This window comes from Ammospiza nelsoni, chromosome 2 (genome assembly GCF_027579445.1).
Source record: "Ammospiza nelsoni isolate bAmmNel1 chromosome 2, bAmmNel1.pri, whole genome shotgun sequence".
Lineage (NCBI taxonomy): Eukaryota > Metazoa > Chordata > Aves > Passeriformes > Passerellidae > Ammospiza > Ammospiza nelsoni.
In genome coordinates, this window is record NC_080634.1 from 93942712 (window position 1) to 93962744 (window position 20033).

The 20033-nt window shown below is 39.4% G+C and overlaps 1 protein-coding gene across 5 annotated transcripts in view; it reads right to left on the reverse strand.

Moving 5' to 3' along the window:
• The window catches only part of MCF2L (MCF.2 cell line derived transforming sequence like), a 145710-nt gene extending 126407 nt beyond the window's left edge, over positions 1-19303 (reverse strand). Inside the window, exon 1 of one of the 5 annotated variants that reach the window (XM_059492256.1) lies at positions 19158-19301. In XM_059492256.1, coding sequence (XP_059348239.1) covers positions 19158-19203 — 46 coding nt within the window. In that variant the 5' untranslated portion in view covers positions 19204-19301. Of the gene's footprint in view, positions 1-18012; positions 18028-19157 lie in introns of those variants that run through there. The other 4 variants (XM_059492264.1, XM_059492283.1, XM_059492292.1 and 1 more) reach the window with 4 other exon arrangements.
• Positions 19304-20033: the final 730 nt, after the last annotated feature.

Consider the following 20033-nt stretch of genomic DNA (forward strand, 5'->3'; position numbering starts at 1 on the left):
TTTCTGTGTGCCCCAGTTTCTCTTTTGTGAAGCAGTGGAAAAGAAAAAAAAAAAAACCCACAAAAACAAACAAACCCAAAAAACCCTACAGGAAATAAACACTCTCTTTTCACATCCCCAATCCATTCATGACTACACAGACTGCCACTGTAGGTGATATTATGTCTCCTCCAATTGCCTGTTTTCCAGACAGAAAATTTCCTACACTAATTAGTTCCTATTTGTATAAAAGCAAGCCCATACCTCTGACCGCCTGCTCCATTCCTCCACGTACACTAATTCTACTCTAACAAAGGGAACAAAACTGGACATGGTACTCCAGAAGCAGGCAGAGCAGAGATTACTCAGAGACATAAGGATTTTGTTGTTCTCATATACCCTCTCAGGGGTTTGTAATGTTTTGTTTGCCTTTTGGACCAACACTGAATGCCAAGGGAGCTGCTGCTGTTTGCAGGGAACTACTCACAGCCAGTCAAGGTCTCTCAGTGAGGGTAACATCATTTTCTTTTCTCATCTGCATCACTTGTACAAGCAATTAATTTCACCTTCCCTACTGATCACTTACTTAGCACCACCAATTTATCCTCCATCAGTTTGCACTCAGCACTGAATTCTACTATTTGAATAAGTATTTTCACACACTTGCAAATTTTCTCTTTCTACGCTTTTTTCCATTTCCAGTTCATTCAGGATTATATTGAACAGCTGCAGGAACCCCTGCAGAAATCCCTGTCTCCACCAGCAACTCCCCCTCCACCCACAGAAAACTGACCACCGAAATCAATGCTCTATTTCTTATTTTTCAGACCATTACCAACCCACAAAAGGGCTTCCAGTTTAACCCATGGAGCCTAAGAGTGGCTGCAGCATCAGGAAAAGTCTGCATTGACTATAAAGCAGGACTACAAGAAATGGAAACACAGCGAGGTTTCCCTGCCGCCGCTTTGCACGGACCCTGCCCCATCGCTTGTGGCAGAGGGAGGAGGCAGAGCATATGGATGCACAGTTGTGCCTGTGCAGCTGAATGCCCTGCCAAACATCCCTTACAGCTTTTAGAGATGCCGCAGGGTCGGCACCAGGCAGCCGAGCCTGCATGGCCCCACCCACGACATCCCCAGAACTCTATAGACCCGGTGGGCGGGCTGAGAAATGCAGCGCCCAGGCACCAGTGCTCTCCAAAGACACTGCAAACATAGCCAGGGAGACTTACCTAAGCTGGACTCCTGCAGAGAGGGAAGAGACCCATTGAACGTGGTTTTTATAAATTTAGGTCCTCTCAGATCCTACCAAAAAGTGCCACATACACCCACTGCACCCACTGATCCCCAGTCTTAAATCAAAGGGAAAGAAGAGGGAAAGAGGACAGTTGATATGAAAGATCCAAACAGAAAATGCATTTTTAACATTTCAACCTCCTCTTGGCACGAGTGCTTCCTCCATGAAAAAAAAGGGATTTTCCCTTTTATTTCCCTGAATGACTGAGTTCTCTTGGTAATCAGCCCAGTTAGGCTTTATTATGTAAAGCATCTGGGATTTGAAACTGGGATTCATAAGCAGAGATGGCAGTATTCTGCTTTTGGCAACACCTCACTCTTTCACAAGGAGAAAATTGTTTCTAGATTCACAATCTCAAGGAATACAGAGAACTTAGCAAATACATGGAGGACGGAGGGAAACAAAAAAATCAAAGTTTTTCTTCTTAAAAACTTGACACTCAAAACACTCATACAAAGCCTTGCATATGGGCAAGGTTCATTCATAACAGACTGAAGAAGCTTTCAGATGTGCAGGAGCAGTTAATAGAATAGTTCCATCAAAATTATGCCTTGTTTAATTAATATAATAATTTACCAAATCTCCATCTAGTCCTCAGTATCTCCTCAAACTCAATAAATTTTTCTTTGAGAAAGTATGTGCCACACAGAAGAGGTCCTGGCAGCTGCTCTCCAGGCTCCCTCATCTGGGATGTGTGATATCCCCACACACGGATTAGCCTGAGGTGACACCCAGATCAAGTACTCAGCAGTAGGGGAAAAGCTTCACCCTCCCCTTCCTTTTCCATTATTGCTCATGGCTGAAAAGTAGTAAAAGATAGATGAAAACAAACATACGCCTCTCAGTTTGATTGCCTCTTCTCCAGTTTAGCCCAATATTGCCACAATCCAGCTCCCTGTACTTTCAAGTCTTCCCCAAACAGCTTGCTTCCTCCCCCAGCAATTGCAATCTAGCCTCTCCTTAAAATCCCTCCCCCCAAAAAAACCAACAAAACAAAGCAAAAAAACCTCCACATCAATTAGTTCTTAAAGCTTAATTTAGTTACTAACTTGCCCTATTCTGTTTCTTTCATAACCTGTGTCAGCTTCATGCTAGAGAAGCATTTCTCACGCTGCTGTGAAGTTTTGTAGTAAGGCTCTTCAGCCTGAATTAACTAAAAGTGATTGACCAGATCACAGGTTTCAATACTTCCTGGCATAACAGGCAGGGTCTTCTTTTTCTCCAGCCTCCCTTGCTTGGATGAAATGTCATTTGAATCTCTTCTACTGGTCTGCTGTGTTTCTAAAGACTACCAAGTTACTTTGTAAGTGCTTCATTCAGATTTCTTTGTCCTTTTTTGCCAGTAATTACTGCAGAGCCAACAGCCTTGAAAGAGTTTATTTAATGTAACACCTACAGTTGCCCCTGCTCCAGCTGAGGAGTGTTCCAGTCTTTTATTCTTCTTCAGACTGAGGAGCTAAACTATCCAGATGTGCCCACAGCTGCACTCCTCTAAAAGCAGGCATGGCAATAAATGAATGAATGTTGTCTTTTGCCAATGCAGTGCCAAGTAGGACCCTTCCTTTCTAAGTTTACTGAGATATCTTTATAGATGAAGGAAGTACTTTGTGCAGGAAGTTAGGAAGACTGAGAACAGGAAGCATAAAGGTGAGCAGGGAATGAATTTGCTGCAAAAAGGAGTAATATGGAAGGAAATGAAACATCATTGTTATTTCCTTCATTGGGACACTTCCATATATATGTATAAAGGAAAGGCTTCACAAGGGAAACTACTCCAACCCCAAAAGAAATGAAACCACAGTACTTTAAATGTAGAAAAATAACACAGTGGATGCCAGGGAGCTCTGGTTTCAGGAAGATCAGCTACTGGTACCATGATAATTAAATAGATGGTAGAGTATAGGTGCAGAGATGCCACAGCCATATTCTGCCACAGACTTAGTATTATGTATGCAAATGCTGAAATTAAATGGATCCAGAAAACACACACCTTTTGTCTTCTGTTGTTAGCACAATTTTCTTTTCACATGAAATGCTGGATGAGAGGTCGTAAAAGTAATTTCTTCCCTCCGAAAGAGTCTGTCCAACATTTCTTTAGTGCTCAAACCTTTGAGGTGTCCTAAAAAGTACTGAGCTTTAAATCAAATTATTTGTGTGTGTTCAGATTTTGAGTATTAAAAGTCTAAATTTTATGACATGCCCTACTTTGTAAAAATCCCTATTTCAAAAGAACAAGCTGTACACAGAAAAGTTCAGCAGGTCTACCACTCAAGTCAGGATTGATTTAAAACACTCACGAAATTCATCTCTAACAGAAAGTTATATTTAACTGCCACATATAATTGTTAATTTTACATACAATCAACTATATAAAACCTACTCAAAATAAAAAAAAAATCAGAGTTTCTCCAGGACCATTCAATTTGATTACACAGACTAAAACTGAAGTGCTTACCCCTGAGGAACAGGCTGACAAATTTTAACACAGACAAAGGGCCCAGTAGAAGGATGTCAGCTTTAATTTGGAACTTTTTTTAAATCCCAGAACCATTAGGTTGGAAAAGAGCTTTAAGATCATTGAGTACAACCATTAGTGCAGCACTGTCAAGTCCACCTCTCAACTGTGTCCCTAAGTGCCACCTCTACACAGATTTTAAATACCTCCAGGGATGGAATGGGATGGATCTTAAAATGTGACCGCCCTTTTCCACTCATACATCTTAAAAAGTAGCATTCAGTGCAGCTTTGGGGTGACAGAAAGCTTTTCCCTTTTGTAAGAGGAAGCAGTGCAATGCTCAGGGAATGCAGGGAGGTGGGAAGATTCAGTTTGTGGCTGCCACCTCTGGCAGATGTGCTGCCCCAAGGCTGCCGACCACCCCACACTGGGTGCTGCCCTCCCTCCTGGAATGAACTCAAGCACTCTTAAAGGACTTGCTTTTCTCTTAATGCAAAACAGGAAAATTTTAAAAATCTCAAAATAAGAAAGTAATCTATTACTCATCTAGAAATCTATTTTTATTAATCATCTAGAAATAGGAAAGTAATTTCCAACAACCACAAGGACATTTCACCTGCAGCCAAAGAGGCCATGCCCCAAACAAGATCTGTCCTGCTACAATATGTTCACATTTGTCACATGTTCTGCAATGGTGCTGTTGTGTCCTTTACAACAGAGCTTGAAAACTTCTGTTTCCTTACCAGATCTCTTGCCCTGTCTATTTTAATGCAAATAATCCTCAGTAAATAAAATAGCATTATTTTCTTATTTTTGTTGGCGGATGCTTAATACAACAGGTACCATCAAAAGTGGCAGAGGACTCCAGGTAGGGAAAAAATTGCCTCAAAAAAGGCATTTTTCATTTCTTGACAAGCAAAAATCACTACATCCAATTTATAATGATTTGTTGTGTTGGGTTTTTTTTTTTTTTTTGATGAGGGTTTGAAATAATATTTTCAGATATCCTTTATTTTTCATTTCATATTCTTCACGGAATACGGTACTTCTCCAACAGGCCAAATTAAACTGATCTTTCCTGGGAGATGACCTGCACAAACTCCTCAGTAGATGAGGGAAAATAACTACTCTTCAGTTTATAGTTACTCTGCTGCACTATGGTAGAACTGTCAGGAAAAAAAAGACAACCTAGATTTCTTTCTATTGTAAGCCATATCCAAACCACCATTTCATGCTTCCTTAAAACAGAAAGACTGAATTTTTGCTTCAATAGGCTTATGGAGTCAGCCATAAGAAATATGGAGTAGAGAAGTCCTACTGTTAGTTTTCTCAAATGACCACAGTCCTAAACTGTTACTGCTTTGGAAAGAAAAATATAACCAAGAATGTATACATTTCCTTGTTTCTTTGACTACATACCACTGTTACTTTTTCTTATTTTCCCTCTTTGACTCTTCAGAATTATTTCCAGTCCAAAACAAGGATTTGCTTGTCAGTGAGAAACTTAATACAATGCTGGGGGGTTTTCACTTACTTAAAATGCAATAAAATTAAGTGCTTTTTGATAAAAGAGGTTTCCTTGATTTCACTTTCAAATAATTTAAGCTTTAAAATTACTAAATACTTTAAAAAATATCACAAACATGATAAAGAGCTGGCCCATAAATCCACAAAGATTAATGCAGGGGGACACACTCACAGACCCAGCTCCAGAGTACAGTACACCATTTCCTACTCCAGTTCAGGAGATATTGGTTTCTAGCCCTACCCAGTTGCTGTCAGGTCAGCTGCAGAAAGTTACTGGTTATTAATCTCCAGGATGCACCAAGAAGTGCAATCAAAGTATCTTCAACATTGGTATTTTCAACAGCTGCTTTGTAATCATGCTGCTCTTGCACTGTACCTGTTTTCATTGAGTCATGTCATGTTTCATAAGATCTAAAAGTTTCAAGTGAGATTTCAAAAAAAATTTCAGGTTTTGTATTCTTGCCATTTTCAAATGCTTCAAGTTTGTTTCTGCAAAATTTTGCTTTCAGTGCTCTTCTCTTTACAAGATCAGTTTCAATGGGCTGTAAATTACTCATGCAGCTGCCAATTCCATCCCAGAGCCTCAAAACATCATGGCCACGCTAAATCTGAATCCCTGAAGAAGAACACTTGCATTCTCTTCACCATTCCTATTTGTGCACACAAGAGGAAGAACATTTTCAGGGTTGAATAGTGTCACTGCATCAGCATGGCACAGACAAGCAGCAAGAAGAACAGGGAGGTTAGCATTGTGAAATATAATTTAAAAGCAGAATTCCAAAGGGCAGCATAAAGATGAGGCTTAAGGACACCAGATACCATGGAAGGCCCAACCAGAAAACTGCTAAATTATAACAATACCAACACACATGAAAGGAGGAGTCTCTTCAGCCCCTAGAGACTGATCTGCACTAGCCCACCCCTAAGACCCATTTACTTCCTTCAAGATCTCAACCAATCCTTAGAGAAAAACAAGACAGGCATTAGGGAAATAGTCACTTTTGCATCTGTAGTTTCTAGCATGGTAGGATCTGACATTGCTAGCATCCCCTGTTACAGAAGCAAAAACCATTATGTAACTTTGTCTGGAAAGCCCTATTTTGTAAAACCAAATAAATGCATAACCATAAACAACCTAACAACTAATGTTTGAAGTAATGTCATCAAATACAGACATCAGAGATTCCTGAAGTATCCAAACACTTTCCATAGAACAAAATTACATGTATAAACTGTTATTCTACTTCATCTTTCTAAGTATCAGATTTCTCTTCACTGTCACATGTATGTGCAAATGGGATATGTTGTAGAGTTATTATCAGTGGTGCAGTGGGTTGCAAGCAAAGAGCTCTCAAAAGCAGATGGTTTAACTTTTATTCCCTCACAGAATGAGGCAGCATACTTTTCAAGGATCTAAACTGATTGCTCTACAATAGAAAAAAATATGCTTGTTATCTATGTTTTTCAAAGTGCAAAGGCAGCAAGAAGGGGTACGATGGGATTTGGAAAATGGAACACAAATAACTGATTACACAAATAGTCCTTTCACTCTCCTTTTGTCCCTTTTCTTTTTCCCTGACATGTGCAAGGGAGCATTTAAAACTAAAGACTGGTTTCTCATGTAAAAGATAGCATATCTGCCTGCTCTCCTCACCTCCTCAATCTCCCCAACAGGCTCAGCTTGTACACACAGAGCTCATGGACCCTTCTGATGCAATACTAACTTAGAGGACCCAAAACAAATAGTAATAAAAGAAAATCCACGAAAACTTCAAGTCTTTTCTAGAGACAGCTCTTTAAAAAGATCTATCTCATTAATGACATGCAATATTATCTGTGGGGAAAACACAGTAAGGTCTCAGATTCAAAGGTTGTTTAATACTCATGAATATGACCCCAAACGCAAAGAGTCTAGTGACTAAACCCATACATCATTTCATGCGAACAGCTGCCTCATTTTAGAAAGAAAAAGGAGTTTATGAAACATTTTAAAGCCTATTTTAGCGAGCAATCCCACCATGGAGTCACTGCCAGATGGCTATAATATTTGACAAGCTACAGACAATGTTTTCTCAAAATATGTTGTTGTTTTTTATACTGCCTAGTCTTCTCAGTACTCTATGTTGTTTTCCCAATAAATACAGGAAACCCCTTTACAAACAGAAAGGCAGTCACAAATGTGACTTCTACTTCATGTACTTGTGATCCACATACACACAATGAAGAGATGTTAAACATACTTGCTGAAAAACAATCAAACTCTTTAGCAATACTTTCTCAACAGTTTCTCTTTCTTAAAGTACAACAATACAGGTTTTAAATTATTTTTTCTGGTATAATAACACAACCACACTGTTCCATAGATTTTTTTTCACCTAAACAGTTGGAGCTAATCATAAGCATCCGTAAAATCTTCTAACACAATATATGAAATCATACTCCTTTCAGTCAGAGCAAAACCACTCATCTGTGAGAACATATACATGTACTCCATGTTGAATTACTTAGACAAATAAAACCAATCTCCTGCCAAAATTCTATTAAATGGCACATGTACTGGCAATTCCTTTCAGCAGCTCTCTGATCTCCAACTCCAAAAAGCAGTTAAGACTCAACAATATGCAAGCAATAGCACTGAGCTTTAAAAGGCAAGATTTTAAAAGTGTTCAGAAAATAAGATGCTGTAAGGAAATATTTACACACACATACAGAGGCCATGTTTAGACTTGTAAATACCAACCTTTTTTGTAGTTTTGTCCAAAATCCAAAACATGTTGCACATCTCCTCTAATTAGGTATTTTATGCAAAAACAGCATAAATGACAGGGCATTTGAGAAACTTGTGTATCAAAAGGTCCAAGTGTGCATGTTAAACTCTCCTCAAATGCAGTACAATTGACAGGCTTAGTGCAGTGCATTTAGATTTTGCAGTGAACTTGTTACCAAGGAAACCAGCAGCTGCAGGTGTTTTCCCATACACCAGGGAATGAAAATTCAGCAGTGAGCTTATCTACTTAGTATTTTAGTCACACATTTTTGGTCTCAATAACAAACTATTTCTCAAACTCTGTTAGAAGACCAGACCGCATTAAAAAATAATTTAAAAACTTTCCCCTACACATGACCTTACTGAACAGTAAACAGCACCTTTAAATGTTTTCTTCTTTCTTCTCCTCCAGCCTCCTCTCCAAAAGTGCCCTACCACCCTTGCTTTGTCTCCTTCAAGAGAAGTGTGCAAAACCCACCCTCTGCATTGGGTTTTCATCCCAAAAAGTGCTCTAACAGCTTGGCAAGGCTCCAGCTCCCAAGAAACAATGCTGACTTGGGAAAGGCTACAGGAATGCCTATTCCAGTCATACAGCATGGCTTTGCAAAATTGCACCATGCTACAGAGATATCATCGTGATTGGTATGATTCACACTTCTTGGGATGAGGATAAAAATACAAAAACTTAGTAAAACCATAAAAGAGATGCAAGGTACAAAATCCACTTTCAATGCAGCTCTTCCACAGGACATTAAATCAGTAACACACAATGCTTACTTCTCATTTATGATATTGGAAGGCCAATATAGAAATTAAAATACAGGCACTGCATTTGTTTTTTGAGTAGCCTCTTTTCTCTGAATAAGATACTGGCATATTTAGAAATCTTCCGAGTTCCTAAAGCATTTTTCTACTTGTACTCTTTCAGTGTTACTGAATCAACAGCAGCATCTACTGGGCACAGAAGGGCAAGATTCAATTTCTTGAAGGAGATTAAAGGGCCAGGTTCAGGAGCATAAAATACTTACAGTATCTATTTCTGGATACTTTGGCATCACTTTGGCAGTCACTGTGAAACCAGAAATGAGCAATACTTTTAAATACGCATTTGCTTTCTCTTCAGAAGGAAAACAAACCAAACAGAAAAGTGGACAGAAGGACAGCACTGACTCCTGGCTGCCTTTGGAGACATCATATTGCATAATGACATATATATGACAAATAATATGTTACAGTTAGGAATATTAGATACACTGGGCTAACAGAACCAGTTGACAAGAATTCTGCCAGTAAAAGTATTCAAATATTCTTCAAGTTCATGCATGGGAGAGTTTTATTATGAAACCTTTTTGCTCTTTAAATCTATTTTCTCACTTTGTTTAACAATTACACAGATTTGCAAAATAAATAAGTAAATAAAGGAAACCCCACCAAACTGATTCCAACCAGCAATGACTAAAAACCAACCAGATCAGACCAAGCAGAAGTTCTTCAAAACTTCACAAAGAACAAGATGAACACATATGAACCTAATAAATGCTCAGAACAAGGATTCCAAAGAACTTTGCCCTAATAACACTCAGTATTTGCCTTTCATAATAGAACCTACTGGGGGCTAAACTCCCTAACTAGAACATAATACCTGGAGACTTGTGAGAGGAGCACAGGACAATCCATATTTCTGACACGCTCACCTAAGCAATCCAAAGAAAATGACAATGGGACAAGCTTAGCTACATCCTCGTTGGTGCCCTTCTGCAGGGACTGGTGTCTCACCTGCCTGCTGAAAGGCACACACCAATCAGAGCTCAGCCCTTGCCCGGATTTTGACATCTACACAATTCCCTCTTTTAAAATGCAATCAGATGAGAGCAGGATCTCTGCCCCAAGCACTCACCATGCACCACGAAACAAGTGATTATTTATTAGAAGTGTAAGTGCTACTGGAAACAGAGAAACTCAAGACTTTACTTGGTGGGGCCACAGTCAGCAGCAAACCAAGTTTCCCCTTGCTACCATCCCCTCTAGTCTAGTGACTCTCCAATTCTTCAATACAGTGCCTTCACCCAGGAAGAGCAGTCAGACTGAGCATCCACACAGACTTCCAGGCTGAGGAGGAAAGTGGAGAGGACTCCAGTTTCTACTCACTTTGCTGTGGGGTATGTCAGGAACCCCAACACCATTGTACCCCTTCTGCAGGAAGCTGACTGCACTGCCATTTGAGAAACCAAACAAGGTGTGTGCAGGGCACATGAAGCAGCTCAAGAACACCACACACACCAAACTGCAGACAGCCTCCTCAGGAATGACAGGAGCTCTGTGTTGCAGCACATATTGCAGTTGTGAGAGCCACAATACACAGAGTATCATCAAACAATTTCAGATGGCTTTAACCCATACAGAGTAACACCATACCACATCAGAAGGCTGCAAGAGTCTGCCCTTCTTGTCCTTTAGCCCAGCCTTTTATACTCTCATGTTGATGCATTGCACCTGCGTGCCCTCTGCTCCCTTTGGTGGTTGGTCAGTGCCCCTGGCCCTCCATGGCTCATTGCTGTCAGTGCTGCTCACCTGCTGCTCACAGCTGTGGCCCGTTGGGGATGAGGCTCAGCCACAGCCCCACTCCCAATTACCACAAACTGTGTGCCTACAGCTCTGGGCAAAGGTAAGAGAAGTCGTGATGAGGCAGCTCAGTCCTCATCAGAAAAACTGCTGAAGGAATTACCCCCTCTCAGATTTTGAACACCTGAATGCTACCAAAGTGCCCCAAACATTGGCACTGTTCTCCCACATGCTGCTGGGGAGCTTCTTCCTTTCCAGTGCAGAGAACAAAAGTCCAGCAGTGCTGCTGGAACCCCACCAGTTGGTAAAACAGGAAAACCCAATTGCTCCATTTGGAGCTGGCTGCACGCACAGATGTCATTTTGGTACCTCCTGGAATCTCACTGATAGCCTCCCTATGTAAACATGTTTTGCAACAGTAAAAAGGGCAGGCACAGGCCCTTTTCTGTGCAATGAGGGATGCCCAGGTATACAATACACCACATGAGACCATTGGTCTGCACTGAAACCACACAGAGGCACAGTACAGCACACCAACAGCAAATCTCAATACACAGTATGGTTAGAGAACATACAGTCTGAGTCCTACAAGGAGGTGTTTCTCAAAAGAAGCAATAATAGGGAAGGGGGAAAAGAAGAAAAGCAAACATGTGTAATGTGGCATTTTTTTCCATATTTTTCCCCCTACTCCTCTGAGTGCAAGCCCTGTCTGTGGAAAAAAGCAACTGCTAGTAATTCACCTAGAAAAAAATCTGTCCACAACACAAAGAATGCTAGTGAAGAGGATTTCAGGCAGCATTAAGAGAGCTGCTTCTAGACCCACCAGCCTTGTTTCAATTGGGTTTTTTGGCAATTCCTAACAGCATTACAAAAGTCCCCAGTACCTTCTTTGCGTGTATCTGGCCTCATCTGTGTATCCACACACCCTCCTGGAAACAGAAGCTGCTGGCAAGACTGCCTGGCTTTCAAGGACTTGCTCCCTTCTTCAAAGAAACCTCAGCAGAAGCACCACTAATGTGTTCTCCCCAAAACCTTCACCTTTGGACAGATTTCCTGGGCAGCAGTTAATCCCAGATGCCTTATTTTTCACTGAATCTGTCATTTTCAGTGTAGCTCCAAGACGATTTTCAGATGGAAGTTACACATGTTGCAGGGATACCACAAAGCCTTCCCCTCCTTTCTCCACACACTCAGTAAATAAGTACATTTCCCCAGGTAAGTCCTGGCAAAACAGACTTGCACAAATTCGACAGCAGGAAATTTTCACTGACAGACTCCAGATACACATCAAATTTACTTTCCTCTTCTCTGTATAGTTGTTTAGCAATGCCAGTGGAAAACATATTAGTGTGATCAATAATTAGATAAGATGACATTTGAAGACTACAATAATCTAATTATGTACAACAAATAATTTTAAAGAATCACAATTTTTCTAATGCCCCCTATGATCAAGAAATAGGCTTAAACAGATATAAGCTGAGCTGAGAAAATATAACTTCTCACTGAACAACTTTAATTGCTTCCAGCTATAGCAAAAAGCAAAAGTAGTGTTGAAAAGAAACTTGAATATTGGATTTCATTATTCTCAGCTCTTTCTCTTACCAAAGTTCCCTTCTCCTATGCAATGAGGGCTTGACTTCCTAAATGCTGAGAGTGCACTGATTAGCCCCAGAAAATCTGTGCATTTGCATAAAACAGCCCTGAGTAATTCCTCAGTGCCGGAGGCAACAACTGAACCAACATTTAATCTGGGTATTGGCTAGAACTGAGGCAAAGCAATTTATTTCCATGACAAATGGTCCAGCACAAACAGTCCAGCTGGAAGCCAGTGAGGCTCTGTAACCCCACATTTTCCCTATGGATACGTAGATGACACTGATATGATATTAAGGCAGCATGTGAGACCTTGTCAGATGGTTCCTACTGCACCTATCCAAGACCTAACATCTACATTCACAATTTCTCCATCTTCTCAAGGAGAAAGTGCCAAAACCAGCAAGCAGCCTGCCCTTACAGAATAAGTCAGTTTCTAATATAGAGTTTGGGGGTTTTTTTCTGTTTATTTATTATAATCAAGCAGATTTACAAAGATATCAGCTGCCTACAGATGCAGGAAAGTGGAATTTACAGAATGCCTAACTAAGCAGGTCAGACATGTAACCCCTCTTGAATTTCAATTATGCTGCTGCTTAGACTTTTCTAATTTCTTTGGAGCCACCTGAGGCACCAAAAGCACAAAGGTACTCACTCATGTCAGGGACTAAACAGAATTGACAAAGCTTTCCTGCTTTAGCTTCAGCAAGCACCTATTGCTTCATCCTGCACTAAGAATATCTGAAAAGCAAAGCATAATTTAAATAAAAAGAGAAAGATTCACTACATTCAGATGCATCACAAAAGCTAGGAATTTTCTCAATAAACTAAATGTTACTGCTTTCCCTTCTGATTAAATGGCTATAGATTTTAAATAGATTATAAACCAAAGAACACCTATAACTTGTGTTTGTGACATCTCTGAAATATTTCTCAACAAAGTTCAAAGAACCTTGAAGAAAGAATTAAATATGCCTTTGATAAAAGCTAAGAGCAATTTCAGGCAGGACCATTTCCCGAAAATGTTTTTTTTTTCAGCAAGCAGCAGCTGAACTGAAAATCCATCAAGTGTAGCACTTAATTACAAAGACAGAGACAGACAGACAGATAGATGCCACAAATACACACACACAGAATTTTACTCCTGACATTGCCAAACTACCTCTGCATAGCTCATTTTTAACTGGCAATGCCAGTTTTTACACTATTGAACCTTTTCTGCTCTAACTTTCTGTACTGAACAAGAAGTTATTTTTATATATTCCATACCTGCTGTAATTCCCAGGAAATAGGGAATTAGAGTGAGATGTTTAATATTAATTTCATTTAAGAGTGTCGTTAACTTGTACAGCTTAGAAGTCTTAAGATGAAAATCCTGACAAGACTCCTACTGATTTTAATCAGATTGGATTTCACTGCTCTATTCCTCAGAGCAGCAACACGACACAGAAGAGGTTTACCACGCAAAGGCTTTCTTTTCCATGTTGTTACACAGATTATTCCAATTAGTTTTAAACGTGTCTCATTTTGAGGAGTAAAGCTCATAAGAATTTGCCAAATTCCCTCAGTTGAAACTCAGTTTTAATAAAAAGCAGCTCTTTGAGCTAACACATAAAAACACTGGCTCACAAACACATGCTGAGACTGGTACCAGTCCTACAGCAGCCAGCCAGGGAACAGGCTTGTAAAGACATTTATAGGCAAATAGTCTGCACCAATGGGAAATGCTAACCCTGCACACATAATATTTTCTGTATCTTACTTGGGTATGTACTTCACACCAATCAAAACACTAGTACCAAACAGAAAGCTCTACATGATTTTCTTATAAGCTCCACAGCAAAACACAACCAGTCTTTAAAGGGCAACCCACTGATATACCAAGGAGTTGAAGAAAAGTGCACTGCAAAACAAATAGCTTTTTCTGCCAAAAAACTGTGTTGAGCCCAGATATGTGTTCTTAAAAAAAGAAAAAAAATCCCAGGTTCCCCCTCCTTGAGCATTGTGACAGATGCCACCAGGGACAACAATAGCTCCCAGCTACGTGCTGGACCTGTATCGCTAAGTGGCTTGCGTATTATGGCTTAGAGACTCCTGCCCTAGTTGGCTTGTATTTAAAGGTAAAAAAGGTCATGGGCTATTTAGCACCTGCACAACAGAGAAGCAGACTGAGGCTGAGGAGTCTGTAATGGCATCTGCATTTCACAGAAGATGTACCAATGTTAATGAAAGTACATTGGTGTCACACTCATGAAACAAAGTGATCTTCTTGTAGATGCCTCTGGAATTCTAACAAAGAGGAAATCTTCAATTGCCTCACATTGCCTCTTGGTGTTGACACTATTTTTTTGTGTATGCAAACAACCTCATAGAAAATACTCAGTATGATATTCATAGCCTCATTTTTCACATGTATCTTCTAGCTGTACCAATCTAGTTTATAAGTTATTCCCTGCAAAGAAAATTTTTTCATAAAGTTGTTAGTGGAAGAATACTGCAATGTACACAACTCTGCCACTTAAAATTAAACTTCTGGTAAGGCATCAAATCTGATAAAGCTTCATGGAGAATATAAAACAACTCCAAGAATCAAGGAACTTTCTACATATATTGCATAAATTAAAGACTTCTCCCCAAAAATGCAATGACACTCTTCTAGCTACCAATAAAAGCAGCTTCTAAGAGATAGATTTCAGTTTCTTCATTGTAAATTAAGATTTTTAAAGGTTGCCTTTGTACACTATCAAGGAATAGAAAGGACTCAATCCAAACAGCATTAACCACTGTTTTTCTGAAGTCACTTAATTTGAAACAGTATAGTTATTTGGAAACAGTATAGTTATTGTAACAATGAATACCCACAATGTTTCCCTTGCACATTATTTTTGAAATCTTGTATTTACACAGTTCTGACTAGTGGAAGCAAAGGGCTAATACACGTAGCTGAAGTTATCCTAGGGGTTCTGAGTATAACTGAAGTTACCAGACATACAAGTGTTTAAGAGAAATGCTGTTTTTTCTCCTCTTCTGATGCAGGTGATGAGTCATCAGCGATCTTGATAATGTAACCTGCACATCCTGTGCCTGTCATGTCGCAGATGTATATAATTCAGTTAAAGCTGTTACCTTCAGGAATGCCACTGAGAAGTACCTAAAAGGGTGTTTATGTATGGAAAACAATGCAATTTAACATTTTGAGATGATCCCACGCATATTTCTTTCAAAGAGCATGAGTGTAACAGACGAGCATTTCAAGTGCCTGTGAGTGCAACAGCTGATTTTGTGCTTTGCAGCACTGCTACAAGGGTTGGAATTGGCACATCACAATCATTTTGCTGTCTTTTCAGCTGCCTTGTGATTTCAGGTGCAAAAATGTCAACAATCAGGTAAATTGATAAAATGACACACATTTTATAATTTTAAATAATTTAAAAATATTTTCCTACCCCTTAAGTATGTCATCTTAGGTAGGCTTGGATTAAGGAGACTTCAGACTGCAGTCAGTTATTACCTGCATTCTTGGATTCTTCAAAACCTGGGCAGAGTCATGATAGTCCTTTTACTTTTGTAAAAGCTTTGACTGTAGCACCCTCATGGCTATTTGCTACTACTTCAGCAATTACAGCTCCTAAGATGTAACACTACCAGCTCTTGAGACCACCAGAAGTTTCCTCTGCTGCATCATGGCAGGAGGCTAAAAACCCCTGCAGGAAAAGATTATATTCCAAACAGACCTGAACAGGGAAAAAAAATCCAAACAAATAAAAGGTGTCAACCATTTGAAGGGAGAGAGAAAATAAATAACAATTGCTGTATGTAAATAGGCCTCCATGCACATCACTCCTCAAGTCCAATGCCACACAGGTAGAACAACATAACAGGCACTGAGAAAATACAGAAATACTAAATTCTAATTTTTTTATGATTATTAGTAAAGACTCATTATTGCCTTCCATGCCTCCATTCATTTCCAGTATCTTTCCATTTTTCAGGCTGTGCTGAAGACAGGAGAAGGAAGGCTGAATTACACACACCACTTGAATTGAAGCAAGAGTGCACACAAGTTGGTCTGATGCTATGATGTTCCCATCTCAACTTGTGCTCTGCCCCAGGCTGAATTTTGCATGCTGGTTCATATATCACTTTCAAGCTTAACTCTTAAAGCTTTCAAGATGCAGTATCTTCTCTCTGTGTGTGTACTCACAGACACAATGAAGACCTGATATTAATTATAACTTCTAGGAAGACACTGCAGTAAAAATATTGCTGTTAATAAAGTATCAACAGCACAGCAGATGAGTTCCTGGGGAGGGAGAGGGAATTGAAACTTCAGCAACAGCAACATATGGTTTAAATAAAAGCACAAAGATGCTCTCCATCATACAGTATTATTAGTCTGCATGGGAGACTAACACCCCTCACATTTGCTTTCAGAAGTCAAAAATAACAAGAGAGAAGACTCCAACATTATCTTCCATGGCAGCATCTCTCTTTCCCATGAGAAGACTCTAAGGATTAATTTCACAGAACAAAGCACTATGGCTCCCTTCACCAATAGAAAAACTACCTCCTTGCTTTCTTGAAATACATATTTGAGTAAGTATTAAAATAGAGTAAAACATCTTCTCATTTTAAATGTTTACCACATTACCTCTTTTCAGACCAGACTCTTTTTAGCAGTCCCTTGATAAAGTTAGAAAATCTCAAGATGAAAATTGCATGAATTAAGAGCAATGATTTGTTAAAAATCAAACCCCATTAAAATATCCACAAACAATGATTCAGTCAATCCTCAATACTAGCAACAACAGTATTAAACATGGCACAGAAAACCTAGAAAACCTTTCATACTTCATTTACTACAGTTTATGAACTTTAGCAGAAAATTATCTACCACTAAGTTTCTCTTGTAGAGTCTGCCTGTTTCTGGGAAAGCTCCTTTCCCAATCTACACATTGCTGTCTTCAAGTCAAAAGACAACAAACATACCTTTTTTTGAACTACATCCCATTTTTTCCAGGGATAAAGAGTATCATCATGTGCTTTGCAGTTTCAATTATTGGCTTGCAATTCAGCTGTCAGGCCAGACATGGATGAATCCTCAGTGAAAGATCTGCTACTTCTCAGGCCAGGAAACTTAGTTCAGAACTTTTTCCACTAAACCTCATGTCCCTTTTACATACACTGCAGTGATAGAAGGGCAGCAGCCACAGCTAAAAGATGAAATTAGCATAGTCAAGTATGTGCGGGCTAATATAGGCAACCTCGTGCCTATCAAGTACAGCTCTAAATTCAGCTCCTGGTCTGCCTTCACTGCTTTCATTTTAACCCCTGCAGTTTACTAAGCTTCCCTTGTTGATAAAGCAGTCAAGAACTGATTCACTGACACTTCAGCAGAGACTAAACATGCAACTTTGAACCCAACAAAACTCTCCCCTGAATTTCTGGGGAGGGGAAGAAGCAATTTCCCATTTGTTGAAACCCTGCAGATGACACAATAGAGAACCATCTTTCCTACCTGTCTTCCTACTCCAGGGCTGCCTTCCCGGGACTTCTTTCTTTCTTCTTCTACCACAGAAGCACAGTGCTGTAAGCCTGGCTTAAATCACTGAGACGGAATCAAGTACACCCAGCTCACCTCCAGCACTGGCTTGTTTCACTAGAGGCTTCATTAAGAACAAGCTAGAGACTGCACAAACTCTTTAACTAGTCTGTTTAACAACTGCCCCAATTAGGTCTCAATCTTCTCTGCAGGAATCAAGTTCACTTTTTCTTGCTCCTATTCTAATGGTTAGGGACAACAAGAAAATTGAAACAAGTAAATATTCACCTTCCATAAGCAGCATGGATCTCTGCTAGAAAGTCAGAATATGTGTGATTTCCCTTCAGTTTTCTCTTGTACACCTTATTTCCACAGAAATCATATCTGATCAACCCTGACATCATCCTCTGAATTACTGCAGGGTTTTTTGCATCTTTCCTTGTTGCCTTCAAAAGAAACCTCTTTCTAGCTGAGACATCACTGGTACAAAAGCAGAATGATTACTCTAATCACTGCTTCCTGTTAAGTCAGAGCAGACTATGAATCATTCTGCAGTAACAACATCATTAGTTCATTCCAGCTAGGACAAAGGAGTCATATCCTGTTTTATAATTGTGCATTTAATGCAAAACTGTATTTTAGTGAATTACACCTTTCCAGTTTTGGAACATCTTTCCAGCTTAAAGAGGTTTGCATAAATATATTTAGGTATTTAATTACCTAATTAATTTAATTACATAGGAGGCTTTATAAAAACATTTTTCAAAATGAAATGAAGATGTGTTAATAAAGACCAAATGCCATCAGATGCAATTGCTAATCAAATTATAACATTTCTGTCCATCTGCACTAGTACCATGGAAAAGCTTCTATTCATATATGAACTATGTGACAATGTCCTGCATGGATAGATATAAGATCAGATGGTACAGTAAAAAAAAAGGTATGCTCAATCCCAGTAACCATAAACTAGCACTCAATACAGTTTTCTGCTTACAGCCCACAGCAACAAAAGTACTGTGATATGGTGCAGAGGTATTTTTTACTTGCTTCTCAGCAGTTTCTCAAAACCATGATTTTAAAACTATAGGATGGTGCACAAATACCAAGTCCTTCCTACAGAAGGTAGGTCAGGTTTCTCTGGGATGGCTATTTTTTGCTAAACAATTAATTCACAGAATGATTTTAATTCCTTATAAGAAGCATCAGTCCTCCCAACTGCTGGTTTTCACTGGCTGCTATTAAACATTTGTTTTCGTGGTGACATCAGCCCCCTCCAGTGAATACTCAGCTATTCCTTTTCCTGGGCTTCCTGTCCTACTCTCATTGCTAGCGATGAGACACAAATGCTAAAATTCTTGAAGACATCTGTCCTCTTCTTAACAGTCTGGCAGCCAGCCCGCCAGTTTCAAAATATGCCGTATTTTTCTCACCTGCCATGATTTCTGTCACCTCCTGCTTATCTTGCACAAGCTGCATGGTATCTGACACCACAACCTGATGGCTGCTATCTTCTTCTTTCTCTTCATTAGGCTGGTTGGCTGTTGCAAAACAGTTGCAGCTTCCAGTTTCTTTGCACAGGAGCAGGGTCCGATACCAGTAGTCAGACATGAAAACTCTATGAGCTGATTTCTGAAATACAACAAGAAACTGAAAATTGTTTTCTGCAAAACATAAGGAAAAATCTAGCTACTTGAAAGAAGGGGCTCAAATGCTAAGGATAACAATTGCATACAAATTATCATATCTTTGATTTGAAGAAAAAATACACTGTTTACAATAGTCTTCCATGGTATAGTACCCAACGTAAAAAGTTTGAGTTCCCTGTAATCTCTCAAAATGCTTATATCAAAGGTCAGGAAGCTAACATAAAAAACCCCACAAAAACCCTGCATACAAGTGTCAAATCACATGTCATCTGCATAAAAGAAAAAAAAATCATTATTTCTCTGTATTTTTCACAGAACAAGTCAATATTTATCTTAAAAGCCAAGTTTATCTAAAGCCAAGTTTAACTAGGTGAAAGAACACACCAGAACATGGGTTGCCAAAAAAGTGAAAGAAAAAAAAAATACAAAAAAGGACAAGATAATACAATTGCCATTATATGGGAGGCCAAAATTACAGTTTGAAGTTTTCATAAACAAATTAACTGAAAGAAACCTTGCCACTTGAAATCTGGCAGGAACAGGAGATGCTTTGGTTTCTGACACAGCACCCAGGTCCTTCACTGCTGCCCTCTTCCTGAGCAGAAGGAAGCAGCAAGAGTTCCCTTCGCCTAGAAGGAGCTAGAAATTACTACACTTATT